At 38.8% G+C, this 26,981-nt stretch overlaps 1 protein-coding gene across 1 annotated transcript in view; it reads left to right on the top strand.

Annotated features, from left to right (window-relative positions):
• The window catches only part of WDR64 (WD repeat domain 64), a 79,774-nt gene that overhangs the window by 51,657 nt on the left and 1,136 nt on the right, over positions 1 to 26,981 (top strand). Inside the window, 14 exon segments of the mRNA XM_074864617.1 lie at positions 443 to 591; positions 2,511 to 2,634; positions 4,864 to 5,033; positions 9,598 to 9,774; positions 10,668 to 10,798; positions 12,093 to 12,185; positions 13,905 to 13,998; positions 15,389 to 15,431; positions 16,726 to 16,856; positions 18,187 to 18,292; positions 19,963 to 20,024; positions 20,433 to 20,542; positions 21,553 to 21,738; positions 23,973 to 24,072. Of these exon segments, the coding sequence (XP_074720718.1) occupies positions 443 to 591; positions 2,511 to 2,634; positions 4,864 to 5,033; positions 9,598 to 9,774; positions 10,668 to 10,798; positions 12,093 to 12,185; positions 13,905 to 13,998; positions 15,389 to 15,431; positions 16,726 to 16,856; positions 18,187 to 18,292; positions 19,963 to 20,024; positions 20,433 to 20,542; positions 21,553 to 21,738; positions 23,973 to 24,072 (1,676 nt within the window).

Below are 26,981 nucleotides of genomic sequence, written 5' to 3' on the forward strand. Positions count from 1 at the left end.
GAAGGTTCTGGAAAGACATCATCATTGCCTGCAGATAGAATTGCTTTATCTCTAAGAAAGCAGATACCAGAATTTATTTTCTGATATATCTGCCAATTAGAGTTTTATTTATTTGGGCTCATTTCATTCCATTCCATGCCAACCCACTCTGGGACTGGGGGATTTGTGGCTCCTAATGATTTGGACACAGGGTATCAGTCACATCAAAGGTGGGCAGGTGGTTGTTTAAGGCAGGTAGATACTTAGCCATTGTGTGGCGTGGGAGCATGTGTGAATAATTTCTGGTTTAGAGAACAGATACTCTCAAGAAACAATATTCCTTATCCTCTTTAGAAGGACTCAAATGGACCCTATGTTTTACATAAAATCCTTTTATATCCAGGGAATGTAACTGGTACTAAACACAAAATGTATATATTCTCACTCCTCCGACCCTGTGCAGGTTCAGCTGTCATTGATATTTATCCCCTAACTCAGATGATAGAAGATACGAGATAGGTGCCACAGACACATGAGAAAAGCATCAATGCTCTTGTTTACAGCAAGGCTTTTCACCAAATTCTCACCATCTGCTCTGAGTCAATACTGAAGGTGAGTGAAAGTTGTCACCATTTAAAGTGAAAGAGAAAAGTCTCAGCTTTTTTTATTACACATAATTTACTGGGCAATTAGATAAGTTATTAGTGTTTATTATTCAAAGTGTTGGTTTTGTGGCTATTTTTGTGCTCAAATTCTCCAGGGAAGTGGTAGCCATGATGAATAAACTATTTGGGTAGATAACTACTTCCCTGACCTGCACTGACATAATTGCACTGCAAGGCTGTGTCACAGGCAGATTGATCGAGGTACTGGATTTAGTTGTAATGTTATTTCCTTTGGCTGAACACGTACACTTTACCTTGTTTTGCAATGGATTCTTGCAAGTATAGCAATAGTAGTGAAAGTCCATTGGCTATTTAGTAGCTACAAAGAAAAATTTTGACTGCTATGATGTCAAACTGTATGTCCAATCAACAATTCATGCAAGCATAATTACACAATATTCTTCAATTCAGAAGACATATCTGATAAGCTTCTCTTTAAAGTTTAGGAAGTGCTTGAGTCTCAGTCAGCTTAGTAGAATATAAATGTGTATTTTAGACATTTTATGGATTGGTATGAAGCATGAAAAAAGTCACTTTATAAAAACAGGACTGTGTAAAAGATGCTGCTTTCAGATAAAATATTCCTTCACTAAAATTAAAAAGTTTCATTGGCACATACAGTGTGCCTAAACTATAAAACCTGACTTTTTATTCTCCTGTTTTCCTTCTTCTTCTTTTGTCTGATCTGCTTCTATTTGGCTAGCAGTTCTGGAGCCAATTTGCTGACTTTCTGTAGATACTTTTCTCATTCAGTTTCCCAGAACACATTGTTCTGAGGCTTAAGGATTTCAGGACACACAGTGAGGGAAAAATGTTGAACATAATAGCCAGTTAACCAGAAAAATAAAGTGGTGGAGATCACTTTTATCACTTTGTATCACAGCTCTGTTTGTGTTGAAACATTAATGGAAAGATTAAACTTGCCTATTAACTTTACCATATGCTTTGGAACCACTAAAAAATAGTTGCCATGCATGTTTCAGAAAACCCACAGATGAATAAAATGAATCACTACCGGTGTAATTAACAGTGTGACAGTGATCATCAGAGGTACCAAGGACCTGCAGTTTTCATCAACTGTTGATGGGGTTATATGACAAGTTTTGTAGGGAGAGGTAGCATCTCTTACTGGGCCAGCTGGTGATGCATGCCATTCCTGTGGAGAAAGGCTTGTTTGTGTAAAGGTTTGTTCGTTTTATGCATTCAGTAAAGATGTTATTTCTCACTGTAAACCCTGACTTCCTTAGACCATGATGGCTACAACATCATTACAACTACATGATAGTTTGGGGCACTGGGTGCTGCAGAAAATCAGATCTAGACAGTGCATATGACATGAGTGGTTATGTCATAAATCCAGTTGAATCTGAGCTATCCCACTATACCGATCCAACTTTGTACTGGTACTTCATTAGAAGGCATTGCTTAAATTCCCAAAAGGATTAGATAATGATCAGATATGGTTGTTCCTACAGTTTTGGATCAAATGTTTATGAAAAGCCTCATTTTGATATTCAGCACAGAAATTATAGCTCAAAGCATTCTTTCTCATTAGATTTCTTTGCCTTTGCACTGTAAAAACTCACTCTGTTTAACAAGTGTCTCTGAATTAACAAGGGTCTTTCTCACAGCATACTAAATCCCCTTGCCAGAATGGATTCTCTGGGGAGAGGGACATTTTCAGGGAAATTACACTAGTACTTCTGTAAAAGAGCATGACAGGGTGCTATTGTAACAGAGAAGCTATTTCACAGAATCTGAAAATTTGCTCTTGGAAGTATTTGTCTTTCTCCAATTACACTAGAACACATTGTGTGATGAGTTTTAGAGGATGTAGTACAAGTAATTACCATCTTATTTTTTCAGGCATGGGACCTAGAAACAGGATATCAAATATATCAGATTGAAGATGCACATGGGCTGAATACAGAAGTGACCTGTGCAGCTATTGAAAGAAATGGTTTTTATCTTGCTACTGGGACATGTGATGGTAAACCAATTAAATAATTATACATTTTTTTACATTTATTTTAAATGACATATTACATGAGCAGACAGAACTCTTTGCCTTGACTGTCTCAGTGACAGAAGAATGAATTTTGGCTTTCTTCCAAGGTGGGAGGAAGTATGCACAGAAGGGAATTCACAGCTGTTGGTCTGTGGAAAAGGGAAGGGGGGTGTCTTGGCTTTTATTTGATAGGTGATCCATAGAAAGGTGATGTTTGACTGCTTGGGCTCTGGTGTTTTGCTAGCCTATTGCTCTCTGGAAGACTATCTTCAAAGCTCTAGGTCTGGAAAGATGTTTCCTCATAGGACTGAGGACCTAGATCTATAACTAAATGGCTGCAGATGGAGAACAGTTGTTTTTCAATTTTACAGTATCTAAGCTGAATTTTATAGTTGTCATGGATGAAAATATTAACATGGTAATGATTAGCAGCAAATCAAGATTTATTAATGACTAGCAGCACTTAATTATTAACCAATTTAAGGATTTACAAAATAATTCAATAAAATACATTATTAAAATAGCAACTTAATTACAGATTTGAAGATGACAAGATTCACACTAACTTACTATAAAGTATGCTAAATAAATGTATATAGATGTATATTTCATAAACACAGGATGTACAAACACACGGACAGACAAAAGTATTTGGATCCAGTAAAATACGTATGTACCCACACTCATGAAAATAACTGTGTATAGGTAGGGAGGTGGATGAAAGAGAAGCTAGCCCAAAGTTAAAATTTCCCTTTTCTCAAGTTTAGCATAAATACTCGCAATGCATCGACATTCCTCAACAAGTGATAATTGAGACTCGAGGGAATTGACTTCGCCCTGGCCTCCCGTCGGCTCTATCAGTGGACAGTACCTCAAGGATTTGATACCTGAGAGGCGTCCCAGCTCAGAGGAGATGCTGGTCACAGGCCCACAGTGGTCCAGGAGAGCTCAGAAGGTCTCACTTGGGATCGCTATTTATAGGGTCCAAGATAATTTACTTTTGTCAGGTACTTTTTCACGCCGGCCCAGCTCAAATAATGTATTCTGATGTCTTCCACCAGTTGCACAAGAACTTGAGGGATGTGCAATTCTGTTATTGTTCTCCCTCGACTACATCCCAGGTACAGGTGTACCAGGCTGTGAGGAGGTGATGGACTGTTAAAACTGTTCCCCAGCGAGAGGGAGAGCAGGAGCCAGGACCATCAAAGGGTCGCCTTAACGCTCTGGTTTACTGCCTTTGCAGTCCTTACCATGTTAGATTGGTACGTGGCCCAAGGCAGGGGCTGGAATCGCACCAAGCACTGAGCGGCCCAGCAAGGAGAGGGGAGAGGAATTGCACCACCACAATAGTGTCTGCAGGCACTAAACACCAGAATATATATATATATACATGTTTCCTGAATTTTTCATGTGTGTTATTTAGAGTGCATTAGTTTTAGGTAGTGTGACAAGACCTCTCCAATACACAAGTGCTACACTGAATTCTACAGCAAACTTTAATAATTTTGTAATCTGTTAACATGACTGAATAATTCTTCATACATTCAAATGTTCAAGAGTACATACCTGAAGTATTAAAATATATAAAATATATGAAAGCTGCCTCACATAAAGAGGAGATGACTTTTTCCACACAGTGTACTGGCTATTGTTCTTTATTTATACTTGGGAGCAGAGACTGTACCCTTTATGGATCCTAAGAGCATGACAGAAGATGAATGCTATCAGGTCTTAAAAAAGTCATATGTAATAACTGCTTCACTTAAGATAATGCTGTAGCTCCTTCTCCCCACTAGCTCTGTGGGACAAGTCCAGCAACCAGGTCCCTCTGCTCCTTCCTGTAGCTTGGAACTGAAGTCTTCTGCCTGACAGCCCCACAATCTGCTTGCTCTCTGATGACGTTCGCCCAGAGACAGAAGTAAGATAGCCCATTATCCTGGGCTGCAGCATAAAACAGATCATGGAAAAAAGATGGAAGAATGGTGGGGCTAGTGGTAAAGATGTTTTCTAGTAAGCTTTGTGTCCCTAAGGGTATTGGCACACACACTGTTACAGCTTTTGAAAGACCAGTGACCTAGCTCTGAACCTTCAGTTGGGTTTTCTTTTTTCTTCTCCTTTCCCTGTTTAATCCAGTTCAAGTTTCTGACTTTGAAGCACAGGTTATTGGTGAAAGTTCATTCCCTTTTGTATATCTTTCTCACCCGTGTGTAGGAACAGTGAAAATTTGGGAGTTTGAAAGTGGGCAGGAAGTTAAAGCCTTGCCTTTGGCCCAGCACAGCAAAGATGAGTGTCATCTGCTGAAGATAGTTTATCTGAAGGCTAATGAAAGTCAACATGCACTTCTTGTTTTGGAGCAGAGTGGGAAGATGAAAATCATTCAGGTTTTTCAAATATACTTCTTTTTTTTTTTCTAATTTCATTTGGTAGTTCCTCATTTTCGAGGTAAAATAGGACTTTTTCATTAATTTGTAGATAAACTTTTAGAAATTGTCAAGGAACAATCCACTTTCTGCATGTCATCAAATTAGCTTTCTCCCTTTTTGTCTAAATGTTAATATGTTCATTAGCCCATTGCTGGTTTTCATCATTCAGATAATTTCTTTCCTTGCATTTGCTTTTCTGTTTGTGACTGAAGTTTCAGTAATTATAGATCCTATAAGGTAAAAGCTTTAAAATATTGCTCTTGTTATTATAGACAGTGTTTACCCTGTTTAAAGAGTTTCTAATTCACCAGCAGCTGAGACTGGTTAGAACTGTTCATGCAAATCCTGTTTATGTATTTATCCCCACTGCTCTGGTCAGAGCCCTGCTTTTTAACAGCACCTCAGGCCTACAGCCATGTTCTCATGAGGCAGCTGTATCTTTTCCTCCTTCACAGCTGCCTTTCAGCCTTAGTGCACTCCTCGGGCAGTGGAAGACAAAGCATCACCTTCTTGGGTTCTGGATACCTGTCCTTTGTAGAGACCACTGTCCCAGTTCCACAGCTGAGCCCTCAGACTCAGATATTGCTAACCCATCCCAGTCATTTGTATGCCATAGAGGCTGCACTTAATATTTACTAATAGGAAGTTCCCATGACTCAGGATTCAGTTTCACAAACCTCAGAGGCCTCAGGCCTATACACTTATGTCACTTTGAAGCTCTTCAACTGTAGCCCAATATATCTCTCGGTATATTTTCCCTCTATGGAGAGTAGGTGACCATGGTATTATCCTGCAAAAAACCTCAATATCAGATGATGTTGGCTAAAGGATTTTTGTTTTGTCTAAAATGACTAGATTAAGACAGTGGCTGCTTAAGAACTGATACAAAGAAATAAGACAGTAATAAATCAGATTGTCTTGCTTAGCTCGATTTTGATCTGTGGCGGTTGGAGGACGACTAGGGCACAGCGATCACAAAATAATAGAGTTCTCTATTCTTAGAGAGGCCAGGAGAAGGCTAAGCAGAACTGACATCTTGGACTTCCAAAGGGCTGTCTTTGTCTTGTTTAGGCACCTGCTTGAAAGGATCCCTTGGGGGACGATCCTGAAGGGTATAGGGGTCCAGGAAGTCTGGGTGCTCTTTAACAAGGAAGTCTTAATGGCACAGAGGCAGGCTGTCCCCAGGTGCTGTAAGAAAAAACGGTGCCAGAGAAGACCACCCTGGCTAAACAGGGAGCTTTGGCTGCAACTCAGGGAGAAAAGGAGAGTTTACAGCCTTTGGAAGAAGGGGCTAGACACTCACGGTGATTACAAAGATGCTGTGAGGCTATGCAGGGCGGAAATCAGGAGGTCTAAAGCCCAGCTGGAAAGTAATCTGGCTTCAGCAATCAAGGACAACAAGAAATGTTTCTATAAGTATGTCAGTAGCAAAAGAAAGACCAGGGAGAGTCTCCATCCCCTGCTAGACGTAGGAGGAAGCATGGTAACAAGTGATGAGGAGAAGGCTGAGGTCCTTAATGCCTTCTTTGCCTCAGTCTTTAATAACAAGACTAGTTGTAATGAGGGAATCCAGCCTCCTCAGACAGAAGACAGAGACTGGGAGAACAACCCCCCCACATTCCAGGAGGAGATAGTGACCTACTGCATCACATAGACACACACAAGTCGATGGGACCAGACGGGATACACACGAGGGTGCTGAAGGAGCTGGCTGGGGTGCTCGCCAAGCCACTTTCCATCATTTACCAGCAGTCCTGGATGACCGGGGAGGTCCCGACAGATTGGAAATTGGCCAATGTGACGCCCATATATAAGAAGGGTCAGAAGGATGATCCAGGAAATTACAGGCCTGTCAGCTTGACTTCGGTGCCTGGGAAGCTGATGGAGCAGCTCATCCTGAGTACCATCACACAACACATGCGGGACAACCAGATGATCAGACCCAGTCAGCATGGGTTTATGAAAGGCAGGTCCTGCTTGACAAACCTGATCTCCTTCTAAGACAGGGCAACCTGTTTATTGGATGAGGGAAAGGCTGTGGATGTTGTCTACCTTGACTTTAGTAAGGCCCTTGACACCGTTTCCCACAGCATTCTCCTGGCAAAACTGGCTGCTCATGACTTGGATGGACACACGCTTTGCTGGGTAAAAAACTGGCTGGATGGCCATGGTGGTGAACGGAGTTAAATCCAGTTGGTGGCCGGTCACAAGTGGTGTCCCCCAGGGCTCGGTTTTGGGGCCACTCCTGTTTAACGTCTTTATTGATGATCTAGATGAGGGGATCGAGTGCACCCTCAGTAAGTTTGCAGATGACACCAAGTTGGGTGGGAGTGTTGATCTGCTCGAGGGTAGGGAGGCTCTGCAGAGAGATCTGGACAGGCTGGAGCGATGGGCTAAGGCCAACTGTAGGAGTTTCAATAAGGCCAAATGCCGGGTGCTGCACTTGGGCCACAACAACCCCCAGCAGTGCTACAGGCTTGGGGAGGAGTGGCTGGAGAGCTGCCAGTCAGAGAGGGACCTGGGGGTGTTGATTGACAGCCGGCTGAACAGGAGCCAGCAGTGTGCCCAGGTGGCCAAGAAGGCCAATGGCATCCTGGCTTGTATCAGAAATAGCGTGGCCAGCAGGGACAGGGAAGTGATCCTACCCCTGTACTCGGCACTGGTGAGGCCTCACCTCGATTCCTGTGTTCAGTTTTGGGCCCCTCACTACAAAAAGGACATTGAATTACTTGAGCGTGTCCAAAGAAGGGCAACGAAGCTGGTGCAGGGTCTGGAGCACATGTCGTACGAGGAGCGGCTGAGGGAACTGGGGTTGTTTAGTCTGGAGAAGAGGAGGCTGAGGGAAGACCTCATCGCCCTCTACAACTACCTGAAAGGAGGTTGCAGAGAGCTGGGGATGAGTCTCTTTAATGAAGTAGCAAGCAATAGGACAAGAGGGAATGGCCTCAAGTTGCGCCAGGGAAGGTTTAGACTGGATATTAGGAAGCATTTCTTTACAGAACAGGTTGGTAGGTGTTGGAATGGGCTGCCCAGGGAGGTGGTGGAGTCCCCATCCCTGGAGGTGTTTAAGAGTCAGGTTGACATAGTGCTGAGGGATATGGTGTAGTTGGGAACTGTCAGTGCTAGGTTAACAGTTGGACTGGATGATCTTCAAGGTCCTTTCCAACCTAGATGATTCTGTGTGATTCTTTGAGAGTCTACTCTGTGTTCTCTTCAGATAAATTTAACAGGATGCATTTGGAGCTCACAATAATTATGGTTTCATTTCTCAGTCAAACCGTGTTTCTGTAGAATTTTCTTCCTCAAATTGGAATGTTTTACTTCGGACAAAATTCTCATTCCAAAACTTTAAATCCAGTATGTGCCAGGGAACAAAGGTTGTGGGGAGAAATAATAAATTTTCCTAGACAGATGATATATTTAGGGGAAAAAATCATCTTGGTAAATAATTTTTTACTTTTGAGACCCCTGCTAATAAAAAGCTGTTTTATACAGGGTTTTCTTTTGATATTTAGATTTTTCTGAAATACCGTGTCACACCAATTGCCCCCCTGTGTTATTATTGAAATTGCTTAAATCATTCATTCAAGTAAATATATCCCTTGACAAAGAGGTTGGTGAGGATTTGTATCTCCTCCAAGTCTTTATGAATCTAAATACATTAATATTGTTTTGCATAACTGCAGAACTACTTTTTTATACAAATGTTTCAGTGATAATGAGAAATACAGGTTGTTATTATTATTAGATTTTTAAGAAGCTCTGAATATGGTAGTTGGCAAGGTAAACTTCAGTAGCACCCCAAAACCAATTAATCCTTTGCAGAAGTCTACTATAGATCTCTCAATTTTAAGTCCTTCCCCCAAGGTATTTGTTGTTTGATACACTTAATATCATAAGATTTACTAAAATCCTAAACATTGCTTCATTCTGGAGTTCAAGACATCTATGAAAACAGCAGAAAACGTAAGGAGCTGATTTCAGTAACACTTCTCAAAAAGGACAGAAATACCAAAATTAAAGCAGAAACTAGATACTGAAGTGAACTTGTTATAGTTGGAAAAACTATCAAGGTAACTCCCAGTAGCCTCTAGGCACAATGGGGAGGAATCAGTGACTTGGGGCCATGGCTGAACTGGAGCTGCTGCTTCTCACACAATTGGAAAAACCACCAGTTTTGCTGGTATGGTAGATATGAATTGGAGCCTAGCAACATTAATAAAACAAGCAGCTATAACTGAAGAGACAACTTACTTTAAGGGGGTAGTTAAACTGAATAAAATCAAAATCTCTGAACTACAGATCTGGACAGCTTCTAATATAACAGCAGGTAATTTAAAGTGAGCTGGAATATGTCTGGTTGGTGCTTCAGTTTGCAGTGTAGGCATATGTTAGGTGATATGGGTAATAGTTTTTGTAGTTTGGCACAGAAAACAAGCTTTTGACACACACTTGCTGATCATTTTCTTATGAATAGAGAAATACTTTCCCTTCTCTTTCATTAAGTCAGTTATTTTAATAGGGTAACTCAGTTCAAACATATCTGTACGTCACATGGGTGCTTCCTGAGGCAGCGTCATTTCCACGAAGGAATCCAGTTGTGTCTCTGTCACTGAAGCCTGACACCTTACAAACACATGATTTTTTTCCGGATATTCAACTGCTGTCTGACACCAGTTCTCTGAGGAATGACACAGAGGTAAGAAACACTTTAAAGTTCCACATCATTTACAGAAGATTAGAAAATAAATGTTTACTGTGCCTTCAAAGGTTTCATGTTTTAGCAACAGGATAAGAACCAAATTAGTATTCCAAACTTTTCAGAACACTGAAGGTCTAAAATAAATCATGTAAGGAAGTGATTGTTTCTAAGAGCTATATCTGCGTAATAATCCACTGCATGGTTGTCACCATGATTAAGCAGCTGCTCTGAACGTACACTTCACATTCCTTTACAAAATAGTAAGTTGAGGTTCTTGTATGAAATGAAAAGCCATTCATTACTGGAGCTAAACTGACCTTCAGTAATAGTGGCAGATAAAGACCAAGCTGGGTGTTAAAGTGATTCCATTTTCTTTTCTTATTGCTTTGGTAAAATAAGATGTCAAATTTATGTTTCAATTGTTGACCAATTTAACTTGAATAGTCCACGAGACTTAAGTTTTGTTTTGTATAATTTCGCTAATTCTGTAACAGATTTGGAAGATATTTGTAGAAAGGTCATTATATCTCTGTTCAGCGACTTATTCCTTTAACCTGATTAGAGTGTCTCCATAGTTACCTACTTCTCATTAATCTTCAGCTCTTACAGCTGTTTTTACATGCTCTAATTGCAACTGTGCTGTAGATAGCAGGTCAGGTTGGCAGATGGAGGCCCCTGTCCTATGCAGCAGAGAGTCTCCCAGTACTGTCATTCCCTACTTCCTTCCGGTGCTTCTGTGTAGCTCAAATACAATAGTATTAGAATAGCATTCAATATGCAGTTGTTGTAGACACTGGCAATTTAGGCATCTTGGTAAATTAACAGTTAAAACATTTCACTCTCTAGCATTCACATTGCTCCTACTCATTTTTTTTTAATGTTCTTTGTAGAATTTTGTCCATTCTGTGGAAATGAAGTGTTTTGATGTTTTAAAAGTAGAAGAATGGAGTTTGATAGCTACAGGAAGTGCAAACGGTGCAATAATTCTGTGGAATTTTGAATCTACCTCTGTGAGATGCCTGTAAGTATTGCTTTCATGGAGGCATTTTGATCTCCAATATTTCATACCAACTTTTCAAATGGCATACTAGAAATTCTAAGATACCCAACTGTAAAGGGTGATGGACAAGCAGGACTTAAAGTAGCAATTTACGTGGGCCCCCCTCTCTCCCACTTCATATTACTCTGCTAGCTAGTCCTGACATTGCAGGTAGAAGTCATCCAGAGTCATTTGGGGAAGGGATGATGTAATTAAGAATGGTGTTTTAACATAACTCAGCACTGCCACTGAAGGAAACTCCTGCTATGTAAGTCACTCTGTCATTGACTAGAGGCTGCTACTGAGCTGTAGAAACATCCTTATTTTGGAAGTTTCCTGTTTGGGAGGACTTCTGGAAATAATACTACTTCAGACGATAATGGCCGATACTCTACATTATCAGTATCAGTCTATACATAGAAGACTAGAAGTCACATTCAGCAGTGAGAAATCTGAAGTGATGGTGGAGGTTTGGGAGAAAAAGTCTTTCACAGAAAGTGGCAAAAAGTGAGCATAGGATGATTCCAGATATTCTCATGCGGATTAAGCTGCTACCTCAGGAGAGTGAACAATGACAACATGTCTGGTTAGACTGGGTGGAGCAGCACAGCAGTGTTTCTGTGTTGGTGGTGGAATACATGCCTTTTAAGACCATACAAAGTCAATATTTAACTATCCTACCCAATAGTTTCACAGCATCCTTCATGTGTAAAATTGGCATATTTGAGAGAAAATTAGTTGAGTTTTTCTGTACCATGGGAAATAATCAAAACTGAACTGCAGTTCTGGCTGTGTATCTTCCTTTGCTTTTGCCTCCCCATATATGAGGGAGCCAATTTATGTGGATGCATGGAAGACAGGAAAGTCAGTGCTTAGTAAGTAGAGTATTTTACCCACGGTTCACATGACTGGTTTGAATGCCAGGAGCAAGGTACTTTTCTAACATTAACTTAGCTAGTTAACTTTAACATAAGTTACTTTACTTTTCTCTTAAATGCTAATTCTCAAGAAAATACTTGGCTGGATGAAATGTTCATCATTCTATCAGGTTCCTGTTTTTCTTGGCACAGGCACATTTTGTACCTACTCTTCACTGACATTAATCCATCATAACTGATCAACTGATTCTGAAAAACTGTGACTAAAACTTTTAGGTGACATGCATTCTGGGAAATTAAATGTTTAATTTTTTAGATTCCAAATAAAGTCTGCAACTTTTTCTGGGAACAATACACAACCTATCTGACACATTGTGTACAAACATCTTTATTTTCAGGTGTAAAATTAATGAAGACAGCCAGGCTTCAGTTCTTCAAGCATCTGGGGTCAATGCCATGTTATTCCTTGTACATAGTGCTTTCTCTTCCAGGTACCTGTGTGCCCCAGGACACACAAAGTCATCTGGAATTTTGTTGTAGTAAACTGATGTAATATTTGTCCAAGATAGCTGATTTAAATTGGGATTTGGCTTGTATTTAATCAATTCAAGTTCAAACAGTTAATTAGCTTTCCTATCCTCAATCTTTGGTAATGCTTATAAATTCATATTATATGTTCTTTTTTTTTTTTTTTTTACCACTCCACTAAGCTGTCCTTTTGTTCTCTAAATGACCTCATAAGTCTCAGTTCTGTTGAAGAATTCAACAGAAGTCAGCTTTTGTCAGGTATCAGTTTTCCTGTGTAGGGTACCTTCTTTAATTCTTATCTCTGTGAGATAACACTGTGTGGCAGCAGGCTTTTTCTTTATTTTAAACCTGATACAATCCTCATGCTATTAGATACTCTCAGCAAACAAAGAGAGAAGCAAGGTCACTGAAGTGTGTAGCCTCAACTTTTATCTTAAAACAAACTAGAAGCTGGCATAGGTTGGTAGGGTTGAATGGAGAACAGAATTTTACCCAAATCTGCTAATTTTGTGAAAAAGGCATTGCACCTGTACATAACTTCAGAAGTGCTTGTCTTCCAGTGGATATGCAAAGGCAATGGTAGCCAAAAGGACTCGGTATGGTTTAAATACTTATGCAGCTTTAAGGTCTTAAAGCAATTAGGCAGGTTTTTTTCTCTCCTGAATCATAAGGATGGTTTATGGTCTTACATTGCTTTAAAACCTTCAAGTAGCTTATGCATTTACTACACCCCTAAATGCACCAGTGCCACCTAACTGAGCATAAATTTGCTTTTTGACATTATAGCTTAATGATTACTTTAAAAAATCCTAGCTAAATTAAAAATGTGGTGATTGCAATTCACAAATAGAATTTTTTATAAATCAAGAAAAGTTCTGATTATGCTTAAGCAGGAGAAGCCTGCCAATGACTTTGAATCATATAGGCTTAGGATGTATGTACTTGGGATTTGTACGTACTGGGAAGGTACCTGAATGAATTGGACTGTGATCAATATACACAGGCACAATAGTCAAGAATGCTAGCAAGTTTGTAAAATCAAACACTGAAAAATTACGAAGTCATGGCCACCTGTCCAAATTAAAGTGGGCTACCCCAGCTACATACTTTCTGTAGGCGTTTTACATTATCCCAGCTATTCAGATTCTCCTATCAAAAACAGAGCAGCCTGTGACATTGGTGTAAGTTATGTGGCAAGAACCTTTCATTAGCACAGTCAGAACTTGACGCAGAAGCACAAATGTCGAAGACCACATCCAATTTTTTTTCCTGAGTTTCTTCCACAGAATCCTATTTCTGAGAACTTTCTTAACAGATTGAAAATAAGTTTCTACAAATAACTGAAAACTATTTGCAGAGCAAAGCGCTCTGTAAAATGAAAGGGAACAAACCATTGGCATGCACTGAATTTTTCCCCTTCTTGAGGATGAACACCAGTGTTAATTTTGATTTACTACAGATTTAGTTTGCTCAAAACTCCTGACAGGAGAGGTTGGCTGTGTAATATGCAAAAATTATCTAGTTACTTGGATAAATTTCTAAAACATCAACAACCCTTAGTCTAATCAGTCTAATCAATTCAGGCACTATTTTATTATGCTTTATTACACTGGATGATGTTTCCAGATAGCAAACAGTATCTTAAAGCATGTCAGTGATCTCCAATAGTTTCTTTCACACAGGAAAACTAGTTCCCTGCCCTCTACTACTGCTACTGTGAGGCATGGTATCAGTGCCATTCCACAGCACAAGAACAGTTCTTCAAACCTACTTAAGGTAGGTATAGTGGCTTCATGGATTTGATAGCATTCAAAACAAATTTCTATTTTCATTTTGGTTCTGGTTTTAAAATCCTGTAGCTTACTAAAATCCCTCCACAAAGCTAAGTATCAAGAATTACAGAGAAATGAACTTAGTTCACCTAAGCTGAATGAGATGGGGAACTAAGAATACATTCTGTCAGGTAGCAGGCTCTGTGATACATGGAATAGCTGACTATCAAAGTGTTTGTCAGATGCTTATGACTAGCAGTTCTGACTTTCAAATGGGGGTATAGAAGTACTCAAAGGGGAAGGTAAAATAGACAAATCATTAAATACTTGAATAAAAGTGGAACCACATCTACATTGCAGCCACACTTGCTTGGATACATTCTTTTAAATGACAGTATGATTTATTTTTTTTTTTTAATTTACCATCAAGATGCCAGTGTCTCAATCTGTGTAATTTTGCTAAGGATAGCATTACGATTTTTGTGACACTTTTTGTCCTTTTATGCCAGAAGAGCTATCTGCAGACCAACAAATAGCAAGTAGGCAAAAAGAGGAAAATCCTGCTACATCTCAGATTCTTTCCTGCATGTTGTTTCAGCAGAGCATGGCACTTTCACAGATTCCCAAGTAGACACAGGCCTATTGTTATCCGCAAACTAAAGTATACAGTATCTTGTGCCATGTAGTCATTAGAATAACAAAATGGACAGTCATTGGCAGCTCTTAAAAAGATCCCCAAAAGCCCAACATATCAAGCCTTACAGATCAATAGGTAGGATGAGATTGAAGTGGCATGTCCCCTTCTAAGATACCTCAAACACTCGTGGCTGCATAGTTTTTCCTGCCTTATTTGACTTGGCAATTTTTGAGGCCAATATACTGATTACTGTCAGCATCGGGGATCCTCAGAAGCCTATATAGTAAGGCACAAATGAAGAGCTGTGACAATTCTCATACTGAAGATGCAGATATGAGTAAATGTTATTGTTGTTTATGCACTTTGTTCATCTTTGCTCAAGGCAGTAACAAGGCTATATGCATATTCTGAATTAAACTCTGTAAGAGATCTAGGTTACATTTACATGACTGTAAGTGATCGACTTTACTTGTCCTAAGAAATTAATGCCATTCAGCCAAATTTATCTTTAGCATGCTCCTAAGTTCCAATTAATTTCATCTGTGATTTGTTCATCTGTGATTTTGCTTCTGTTCAGATGAAATGTTTCTTGTTTTCACTCAGTGCTGGTCCAGATTGAATGGAAATTGGGGTAATATTTGAATCCTTCAATTAAAAAAAAAAAAAGTTCTTAAAAATAATTTCAACTAGAGAACTGTTCTCAGTTACACCCAAATTGCATTTTCTAATTCTGTTACATTTTATTCCTTGCTTTTAGGAAAATGTAAGAAATGATGAAATTAAGATTCAAATAACAACAGGTATGAAAGATGTTTTGCATTCTCTTTGTTGTTGATTCATGAGTTCTGCCCAGATTACTATCAAAACTGAGTTTGTCAGTTTGTCTGGCAAACTGTGTTTAGAATAATTGGGATATCATTGGTGTGTGGATTCACGCCTCAAGATCTTCTGCTCCCTTCTGATTTGAAGTTATTTCCAAAAAGCCAGGCCAGGATGCAGGATATGCAAGGGCTTAATTTATGGTTTTTATAAATAGATATCATGCTGAAAACCTTGCACAATCTGGGAATGTCAGCTATACACACTTCTCTTCCACATAAATATTCAAGCAATGAATTATTGAAATGGTATAGCAGGAGCAAACTTGAGTCAAGCATGAGTTAATGGCCTCACAGACAAAATCTTCAAAAGCAGATGAAATTTTAGAAGAAAAAGTCTTCCCTACAGTATATATCCTTAAAACAACAGAAACAAGAGAGAGCCAAGTCCTTAAAAGTTAAAGCTGTCCAAATGGAGTTGGTGAATTTGCAAGCAAATCCTCTACATTCTTCTGAATCCTTTAGACATCCTCTGATGGAAAGCAGACTTTCCCAGTAACAAGAAAATTGATCATCTGAAATGTGAATTTAAACTGAATTTACTTTGCAAAGAAAACATGCCCTGAAACCAGAATATCCCTAAACCTTGTAGCTGCTCAATGAAATAGAGACTCATGTGAGGTCCTGCATATACTGTATGTCTGTTTCACTGAGAACCTTCACAGGACCCCCAAGCATTTCCAGCTCTGGGGAAGTCATAGCAGGAACTCAAAAAGGTTCTTTGTGACCACCACCTTGCATTTAGCAAAAGTTTTGAACTGGAGAAATAAGTATAGAAATCTATGATTTCAGAACTGTTAAGTGTCATTTAGTTATTAAACTTCACTTCATTGCTGAATTTATAGAAATCGCTAGAAGCCTCATGCAGAGGCTGCAGAACTGCCTCTCAGCTGTCCTGATCACCTCTGTCTTGCACTCCTCCCCCACTCTCACTGGTGCTTGCAGTTTCTGTAAAATCTGTTGCTGTGCTCTAAGTAAGGTTCCCCTGCATCACGGAGCAATAGTTCTGGCTGGTTTAGATAAGATCATGAAGATAGTTCCAAGTTCTTTTCAGTTGTCTTTTATCCATATTTGTAACGTTTTCAGAGTAATCCATCTTGATGGAGTTTATTTTCAAATTTACTTGTTTTTTCCTAGTGTTATGTAATTTCTGTGCATTCAAAAGTAGTACTAAAAATTGTTGAGAAAATGTATGATCATTTGTGTTCCAAAACAGAAGTCACAACGAAGTATAGGAATATCCAGTACTCGAAGAAGAATGTACAATCATCCAAAGCTGTAGCAGGACACCCACCAATACTGGCTTCTGCTCATGAAAATGGCTGTATCTGCCTATGGAGTATTCAGGTAGCTGACTGTCTTTGAGATGGGTCTGGACCATTGAGAAGATAACTCTAATCTTTGGAAACATGCAATTTAACTAGCAATTGCAGCAGCAGATATTTTATTGCATTTTCTGGTTAATAGTTTCTTCCTTGGACACAAATTAGTTCTGCTTTAATAACTGTAGCTGGGAGTAATGGCAAGTGGAAAATGACAAAACATTATTTGAAATAATTATAACAAAAACTGACTGTAAAGTTATGTGAAAGTCTAGAAGTTGACTTTGCACACACAACATTTACCTTCTAAGAAAGGATGATAGGCAAGGAAGACTGTCCTACTCACAAAAGAGAGAAAAAATCTCTGGAACACTGCATAAGCCAGCTAGCACTAGTAGGGTTACAAATCAGGACATAATAGTATCCTAACATATAATGTCAATCAGCTTGTAAAGCCAGTCATACAACAGAATGCCAATGGCTTAGTTGTCATATCACCTCAGATCTGTAAGACTCTATTCCAGAAAAAATGTTACTCTAAACAAGAGATACAAAGTAAATACATCCAGAAGGGAGAGTACCATGATATGATTGGGTAATATTGGTCATTGTGGCAGGCAGTGATCACAATACATCAGCCATGTCAGGCTTAAACAGGAACCCCAGCAAAGTCATAGGGAGATTTCTTCAGAAAGATGGTGAGGTAGCTTTGCAGATATGATGGTAAATGTCCCCAAGTACAGTAGGTGTGGGCTTTGTTGGGTTTTGTTGTCTTCACAGTTGATATATTAGCGTGCTTAGATTCTTGTAGGAATCTCCAAGGTCAGATGACGGTGATGTCATCACTGGTATGATTGTCATCATCATTACATGGATGACACAGTCAAGAATCTCTTTATCAGCAAGACATTCTCCCTCACCTCCTTCCAAACCTGAAGAGGCAGTAAGGGAGAAAGTCTACTGGTGCTTACTTGAAAAATATCACAAGTTGGAGAAGGAGATATCACAGGCTCATTTGCAGCAAGAAATATTTCAGTGGCGAATGAGATACATACTGATGATATTCCACAGTAAATGAGAGGTAAGAGGTGAAGTAGGGGTACATACAGCTAGACTGAATTGCTTGAAGAATGAAATAGCTTGTTCTTTTGATGTAGAAGAGACAGCAGTCCAGAAGAATACACCCCAGCTATCTTGGTCATTCAGTAGATTAGGAAACTACCTTTTTAGCAGCTTTCTGAATAGATATGAGCTGAGTAATGCTGAATAGGTCAAATCAATGGCACTCAACTTCTGATGCATTTTTTTTTCATGTAGATATTATAAATATGTGCCTATTTATTTATTTCTTTTAGGGAACCTTAGTGAAAGAACTTTTGCCATTTTCAAATTATCCTTCAGTTCCTCTGACAGCACTATGTACAGACACCTCCACTAAAATGCTTTTGGCAGGCAGTAAGGGTGAGTAAACATGTTAGTCATTCTGTTCAGGACAGTCTGTAGGACCACAAAATATCATCCTGTAAATATGCCAGAAACGTGGAAATGAAGGTCCAAATGCTGCCAGACTTTCTCCATCAAGGCTATAATTAAATAATTGAAAAGGTATTTTCTAGTGTGAAAGGATGGTAGATTAAAGCTTAGCATTAGTAGCATTATCAGTAGAATTGTCTTCGTAAAAGACATAAAATTTTCTTCATTCACAAGCCCTGCATATAATTTCCATCTGAAATATTGTATTAATACCAAGGACAAATATTACTGCTAAGAACAAAAATTTCTCATCCATGGTAATAAAACTAAATGAAAAACTGCAGCTGTGGCTGTACCAAGAGCCATGATTCGGATGCTGATACGGAGTGCACAGTAATGGCTTCAGCAATATGCTGCTATATAAGGAAAGAAAGCACTTGTGGTCTGTGCTAGCAGCTCATTGTTAGACTTTTAATTTCACACCAAATCTGGCTTTCATTTGGCAGAAAGTCCAACAGTTTATCTGTTGTCTGATTCTCCTCCAAACCTTTAGAATCACCCTGGCAATTTTCCTCTTCTGCATCTGTCATATGAGATTTTTGTCTTTTAATGTGTCACTTTGCTTCTGAAATATCTATTAGAACTGTTTCCTGTCAGCTTCCTGCTCTTATGCTGTCAGAAGTTGGATGGAGCAAGTTTGGTTTTTTTCCATTTGTTTCAAAACTGAACAGTAGCTTGACATTGGTGCTGAAAATGAAGTTTCCACTCCCCATTGATTCAAATGGGTAAATGAGTTCAGGAAGGCAGCATGCACTGAACAGGATTTTAATTAGTTGTGGAAAAGTATCCGCCCTATTACCTGTTCATCTGATACTCTCCCTTTGGCCTTTTGTGTTTGTGCCACTGTGTATTTGCTTTTCATGCTTTCCACACCCTTCTCTCTTTATCTGCAGTGCTACCAATTTCTTGTCCCCATTACAGATTTTTCCTTGTTAGGAAAAGGTCAACTTCTCTGTCAGCCTCCTTGCTTGCTTGCAAATGTACAGTCCTAGAAATCAGATGTGACCAGTATGAAAGTTGGAATCACACAAAAGATTCCTCTGTCTAGTAGTAGAAATGAGAGATAAGAGGCAACTTCATCAGGAAAGAGGGAGCCTAGGCAGGAAACTGAGCAGTTGTGGGTCATAAGGAAAGTGGTTCTTTGAGTGCACTAAAAGGTTGTAAAGCATTAAGCTTTCATTATGTATGTAATTAATCAAACTTTGTCCATTTTACCAGGACTAAAAAACAGTTTAATCCCCAGGAAGCTCTCATACCTAGTTTCTGCACTAAATAACTGTCTTGACAAGATGACTCCTATTTTTTTATTGTTGTCATTTAAAGAAAAAACTTTACTTTCTTTCCATTTGAAACCTACCTAGTTAATGACACATGCTCACAAAGTGTATATATATTTCTTCACATATTAATGAATAGTCCATTATTTTCTACTCTGTGCTTGACAATGAGATAGTGGCGTTCATCTTAAAATAACTTTCACTGACCTGTAATCTCTGCTTCATTCTGCTCAGTGTTTACCAAGAACATATGGTAGCAACAAGTGAATGCGTAGCACTAACAAAATTTATTGACATTTTACTTTTTCCTTTCTTAAACAGAGGGACATATTATGTGCTGGAACATTGCCTCATTCTTAGAAGATCCACAAAATAGTAAAAATGTAAGGAAAAATCTGACAGATTTTCTTGACTTGAACAGTATACCAAGATAAGACAAAAAGATAAAAATGGATTCAGAGCTCTACAGGGACTAAAAATATTTCCTGCACATAAAGGTCATGTCTTTTGCTTGAAATAATAACTTGATGCTGTGAAAAACAAGAAAAACATAAGTAAAATGCTGTTAGCATTATTCCATTGTGTTCAAAGAGGCTACGTTAAGAACGAATTTATCCATGTCCCCTGAGTGGTGTTTCTACCATATGCCCTTTGCAGGCTGTTTCATGGAGGGATTACTTTTTCACCTTTTTTAATTTTCAGAAAGCCATGCTGATAAATCCACTAAGCTAGTAACCATGGTGGCATATAGAACTGTCAGTAATGTGGTTATGTTGCTTTTTTTCCCTCAGCAAATAAAGGAGGAGCTCTGCTGGAGGGCACACTCTACTGAAGTGGCTGACTTATTTCATGAAGATGAGAAAAATGTGGTAGTGACAGCGTCTATTGATGGTTCAGTCAGGTACAAAAATGACTAATACTTCTTACTGCTATGGCCAATCAGTTGAACTATCTCCAGAGTTTCTCTTCTTGCTGGACTTGTAAATAGGCTAGATAAAGTACTTAAATAAAATACAACATTGTGTGCTTTTTCTGTTCTGCACCTGAAAGAATTAATTTTTTAATGTAACACTTCCAGTTTTCTCAGGAAGTCAGACCTTTAGCAGACCGTCATTTTCTTTCAGCAAGGTGACCTTGAATGCATAGGTAACAGCCCCATTATTTTAGAAATTACTTCATGTTCTAAGTCTGTTTTAGCTTTCAATACTTGTTAAATTAACATGGATCCTAAGCATTGCATCTAACCAATGCTTATGCAATTAAACCACTGCAGTCTGAAGATGCTTTATAGACAACTGTAATTCCTTGGCTAACAAGTACATTTGGAAGGGTTTCTTTTGTTTTTTGGGGGAGAATCAATAAGGAAATTCTGTGTAGCTCCTACTTTGGTGGCAGCACCTTACTGTAGGAGAAATTCAGGATATTGGTGCCTTTACTCCTCAGTTTTGTAATTAGAAACATAGAATCACAGAATCATTCAGGTTGGAAAAGACCCTTGGAATCATCGAGTCCAACCATCAGCCCTACTCTATAAAGTTCTCCCCTACACCACATCCCCCAGCATCTCATCTAAACGACCCTTAAACACATCCAGGGATGGTGACTCCACCACCTCCCTGGGCAGCCTATTCCACTGTCCAACCACTCTTTCTGTGAAAAATTTTTTCACAGAATTTGTTTTCCAATTTTTACAGCCTCTTTCTGAGATTTTTTTACTCTCAAGTTAGTTACATTATAAACAGGGAACTTCAATCTCATTGATTTTTTTTTTCTAAGACTAGCATACTGAACTCTAAAACAGTGCTGCAGAACTTGATAATCTAGACAGATATATACTCAACTTTTGTTCCATTTCTAAAAGTATTCATTTTTCCTTTCTGTCCTTTGGCACTGCTTCTACTGTGTCTGTAGGCACTGGCATGCCATGAACGGATGCTATCTTGGTTACTTTGGACAACCCAGGAAGTTTGAATTATCAGATATCAGTCGGTTGATTTTACCTTGTGATGTTAATAACTTTCCTACTATAATTAAAGAGGAAAGCAAGCATATGGAAAAGAAGAAGTTTGAATATCCTCTCATGCTGGACAGGGACAAGTAAGATCTCATACATTTACATACATGTATGGTTGGGAAAACAGTTCTGAAAATATACTTAAAAAGCACCTTTCACCTGAAGGTCAGAAAAAATATTTTTTTCCTAAATAACTTGTAGGAAATACTCCTTTTAAAAAATGTTTTTACACAGCATGGATAAATCTCTTAATTGTTATAGCCAGGTGACAGTCAGGATTAGGCGATGTTCAGGATTTGAATTCAGTAATAATGATGACTACATAATTGGCTCAGATTTTAGCCTAATTAGAGTCTGTATGTTATGTACACTGTTCAGCTTAGCAGCCTGTTTCCTTTCCAGTTCCACAAGCTGATCTACTTCTGGGATCCCAAAAAATTTATTGAAAAAGCTTAATGTGAATAGTTTCAACCCAAACCCAAATCCTTCTGTAAGAATAAACCCAATTTAATCTTTCAGTTTGAAAAATGGTCTTCCTAAATTCACTGGGATGTTGTGGAAACATTCACACACCTCTGATCATGATGTTCTGACACTGGCATAAATGTTGTGTGTTGAATAGCAGTGTTGGACCTCTCTCCTTCAAATCAGAGTTCTCAAGGGATGTGGGTTAGTTACAAGTCAAGCCAGAGAGCCTTGGCCCTCTAGCTTAAGTCATGTTTCTAGTCCTGGAGCTCCCTAGTTCATTAATGAGTGGATTGCCCAAATTAACATAAATACCAAAGCAGAAATCTTCAGAGGCAACATGCACGGTGCCCTTAGTAACAAAGCAGTCCAAATCTGGGAAAAATTACTTCAGGGCTTAAAAAGTCATGCATGCTTTAGTGGTAAGGTTTCATATTCCATGTGCATTGTTAGGCCCCCTTTTAACCAAAGCACTTTGGGACACTGGAAAATCTCTAAGGTGCTTTTCTGTTCCCCCATTTAGGTTGGCATCCTGCTAACCCTTATTATTCCATATAGTTCTTACTAATGTGAGTAGTCACACTGAAGTCAGAACAATTACTCATCAATTTAGAGAAGTGCTTGGCTGTGTTTGAAGGACTAACTCCTGTAGTCTTTTTGAATAGTCAGCAGCTAGTTTGAAACCTCTGGAATCAAAGATACTGTAATTAAGCCAGCTAACCTTAAAGAAACTTTCCATAAATGACATGCCTGTGTCAAACTGTGACTACTTTTTGAGGACTTTTCAAATATTTCACTAAAGGAGAATGGCTATCATACATTTAAAACACATTAATTAAACAAACTGGAAGCAGATGAGAAGCCTGCTTAACTGTGTGGAGAACTGGAAAAAAAAAAGGCAGCCACATGCTGCGCAATAGAAAGTTTCAGTCTTATTGTTCTATATACTCTGTGTGCTGTCACCTCAAGAGAACTTGATTCCTCTGGATAATTGTACCAAACAGTGTAATGGATAGCTAGCTAACTGTCATCCAAATGCTGTGTTACTTATAGATGCTAGGCTTTGTTCTTTACAGGATACAGAAGCTTCTTTTGGGTCAAGTCAGTTACCTTCATGATGATACCACAATTTGCTTATTGGATAGCTGTCATATAAATCACTAAGATAATATTTTAGAATTTCAATTAATAAATGAAGTTATAAATGCTATTAACAGATATTCCCCAAATGTGCATATACCCGAAAAGGTACAAACCCAGCTGAATAGCATAGGTGCTTACAGTTTAAACAAGTGGCTCAGGTGATCTACTGAAAAATGTCAGCAGGTGGAGAGACCCAATTAGAAGAATAGTCACAGTTTCTCTCTGTAGTTTATAATTCCTTAGATTGTGTGATCTGACTTAATTTTTCTCATTATAAATGAAACTGTGTTAATCTACACTAACAGACACTCTAGATCATTTCTTCTTGTGGTTAACTTTGGAAACCAGATATATGAGCAGAGGAAACCTTCTTTGTTATGAAAATGGCATACAAAAACTGTAGTCAGAACTGACAGAAATGCTGAAAAGCCATTATTAGACAGTGAGTTAGCACCTAGCTGTGGTAACTAATGTTTTTTATATTAACATTTCCAGCCTTCTAAAGATGACAAGCCTGTGTCTGGATTGTCAAAGTGTTAGTGAAGCACTTCATGACACCTACAAAGGTCCTAATATAAATTATATTTTGAAGATATATGGAATAATTTACACTTCAAAGTAATTTTCTTTTGGAGCCAGATAAGAATGTTGTATTCAAAATTGCCATTTTGATAGGTGCATCAGGTTTTTTTCTGTCTTGTGTGTACAGTTGGAAATCACTGACCAGATCACCTTTAGCTTTAAAAAAGCCTAAACATGTGGACATAATTCAAGACTTGAAGTTTTTCAAAGCTCTGGTTTCTCCAAAGGTAGGTAATGTATGTGACAAATTTGTTTCTGTTCTGTGCAGTGCATAGGAAATGCAATTGTATTTAGAAATTAGCCACAAATAACCCTACATATTCTTCTCATTCAATGGACAAGCTAGAACAGAAATGTATAAGCATAAGGATTGAAGAAACCTCCCTGGTTTTCATTCTTATTGTATCACACTTCCAAATTCCAGTTTAGAAGGTAGCACACACTGATTCACTTGTTTGGTTTAACAGCATTAAAAAAACCCTAGAATTTTCACATGCTCCAACAGAAATCCTAAATATCTTAAGTTTACTTGAAGGAAATGTGAAAATACTAGAACAGTGAATCCCTGGTTATACACAATAGTTCTTCCAGGGTTCCCATTAAATCAGAAACCAGGAGAGTTCTGAGTTAGTTTAGATATCGTTATGAATACTTTTTACAACTCTAATTGAATAATGGTGGAGCTCCTCCATCTTTACCTGGCTTAACCCTTAAAAGTCATGGGAACAGATAAAACTTCTCTTGCAGTTGTAGTAGAAAAGGAAAAAGATACAAATCCTATGGCCACTTGTCAAAAAAGCTTCCGTTAACACCTTTCTGACCATTCTTCCCTAAAGGTTAATAGTCAACAGCTAATAAGGAATATGAACTCTTAAGATCCTCTCCTAAAATTTGTGGTACTGTGAGTCTCCTGTGTACCACAATCTGATATCCTAATGAAGCCAGCTAATGTCCAAACAGTAGTCAGTGAAAGACAACATTACTCCATGTGACCAGCTACTTTTCTCTGTGTACCTTGGGTGAAAGGATGACAAAGTGAGTGGAACACACCTCTCCATTGTTTATCACCCTGTTTGCCAGCCAGTTCTTCCTTTCTCACTTGTCTTCCTGACTGGGACACCAAGGATACAAGATCAGCTTTCATCTCATCTGGGAGCTTGACTATTTGAAGCTAGTGGATTACTTGCTGCTAATCAAAGGTAGTCAAGCATGCAGTTCTGAGGCATTCCGTCATTTCATCCCAAGGCAGCAACAAGTTGGTAGCTCACTTAAGTCACAGTTATAAGTCACAGGTGCTGCACTGTCTCCAGAGCAGCCTGTGTTTAAATCACAGGGAAACTGATGTAGCTGATGTAGGAGCATGCACTACAAAGTAACAGCAGTTGATCATTGGTCCCCTGTTGTTTGACAGCTGTAGATAGAGCACTGTGTAGTAAGAGAGAGAAGTGTTAGTGGGAAAAATATGTTGATGATGGGTATAAAACATGAAATTTACTGTAGTGAAGTCAGTGGTTGAAGTCATTGGGGAACAAGTCAGTAGAGGTTGGCTTTGCTTTGGGTTTTACCTAGTCATTTGAAAAGAGGACTCACTGGAGGTATCATAGCAGAAGATGCTTGATATGTTAGCACTGGAGTCCCCTTCTGATTGACCTTTTGGTGAGAAAAAGGCTTGATTCCATATCATTTTCCAGTGGATTGCCTATCAAACCAGTGGACTTCAGTTTGCACTTCAGACTAGAGGTGTGCTATTCAGTGGCTGTGCAAATACCTAGAGTATATGATTGGCTCACCGTAATTCAGTTGTCCTGTCTTTCTGCAGTAGGTAATGCCTAGTAATTAATGCGTATGAGTAATGCTTAGAATTGACAGACAGACACTGGAAGAGATTCCTTTAGGAATGTTTTACATTGTTGAAGTTTTGGTGTCTCTTAAACTGTTACTACTGCAGCACACTCAGTAATGTGTTAGTAAGACCATAAGAAAATGTAAGTAGAAAATCTCTGTGTAATGTACTGTTTCAAATTAAACTCATGTTTTCAAATTTGATGGAAACAAGAGTTCTTTGTGGTATTTCAAGCTGTAGGTGCATTTTTTTTTTTTCCTTTTTGGACCATAAATTGGCTTCCTAGGGTGAAATCACAGCTATATCATGTAAAGACAGTTTCATTTCCTGCCCTGTCCATAAGTGTAATACCTAGGTAAGTCTCAGGATTCATGTGAGTGTGGATGAACTGTCCAAGGTACCTGAGGTAGTTTTGCAAATTCAAAGCTTTCAACAGTTAACAGAAGAAATGTCTTGTTCATCTCCATCTTTCACAACTAGCTGCTGAAGCGTTCATGGTTTGCAAAGCCCAACAGGATAGCCAGACTGACAGCCCTGTGATGAAACTATCGTCTGAGAGGGAGTTCTTACTCCATTACCCCTTGGCTAGACTTCCACTGTGCTCTGATAGCATGCGTCCACCAAACCTGACAAGTACCCTGAAAATTATTCCTTTATTGAGCTTATCCAGGGTGTTAATAGGTGAGAGAACTAAGTAAGTCTTTAAAACTAGCTTTTACTTAGGTGATAAAAAGCATTTTGCTGTTAACTTTGTCTTGATTTTGTGTCCCTTGGGAAGCTGGAATTTTGCTGGTTATGCATTTTCTATAGCAAAAGACTGATCCTCTCCTAATTAAAAAAAAAAGTTCAAGGCAGCCTTTACATGGTACAAAGAAAACATGTGCATAAACCATAATTGCTCCACATAGTAATTACATACATTTCTTCAAATAACATGAATGTTACCATGCAATTCAATAGCAGAAGTAATGTCTTCATTACCTTTTGTCTTCAGCTAGTGTCCTGGTTTAACCAGGATAGGGTTAAGTTTCCCCAGCAGTGGGGGGGGAGCTCTAGCCAGGTTATTCAGATACCACGCAGACGTCACATCCTGGCAGGTCACATTTTCCTGGCGCAGGAGCGCGGTGCACTCGTGGTTTTGTACATCGTGCTTCAAACTGCTGTATTTGGTAGCTATTTTGCTCTGTTCATTGCTATCACTATTACTGCTATTGTTATTGTTGTTGTTTGTTGTGTTGCTATTGCACTGTTGTATTAAACCTTTCCTTATTTCAGTCTTGGGGCTTTGTACTT

Source organism: Strix uralensis, chromosome 3 (assembly GCF_047716275.1).
Source record: "Strix uralensis isolate ZFMK-TIS-50842 chromosome 3, bStrUra1, whole genome shotgun sequence".
NCBI lineage: Eukaryota > Metazoa > Chordata > Aves > Strigiformes > Strigidae > Strix > Strix uralensis.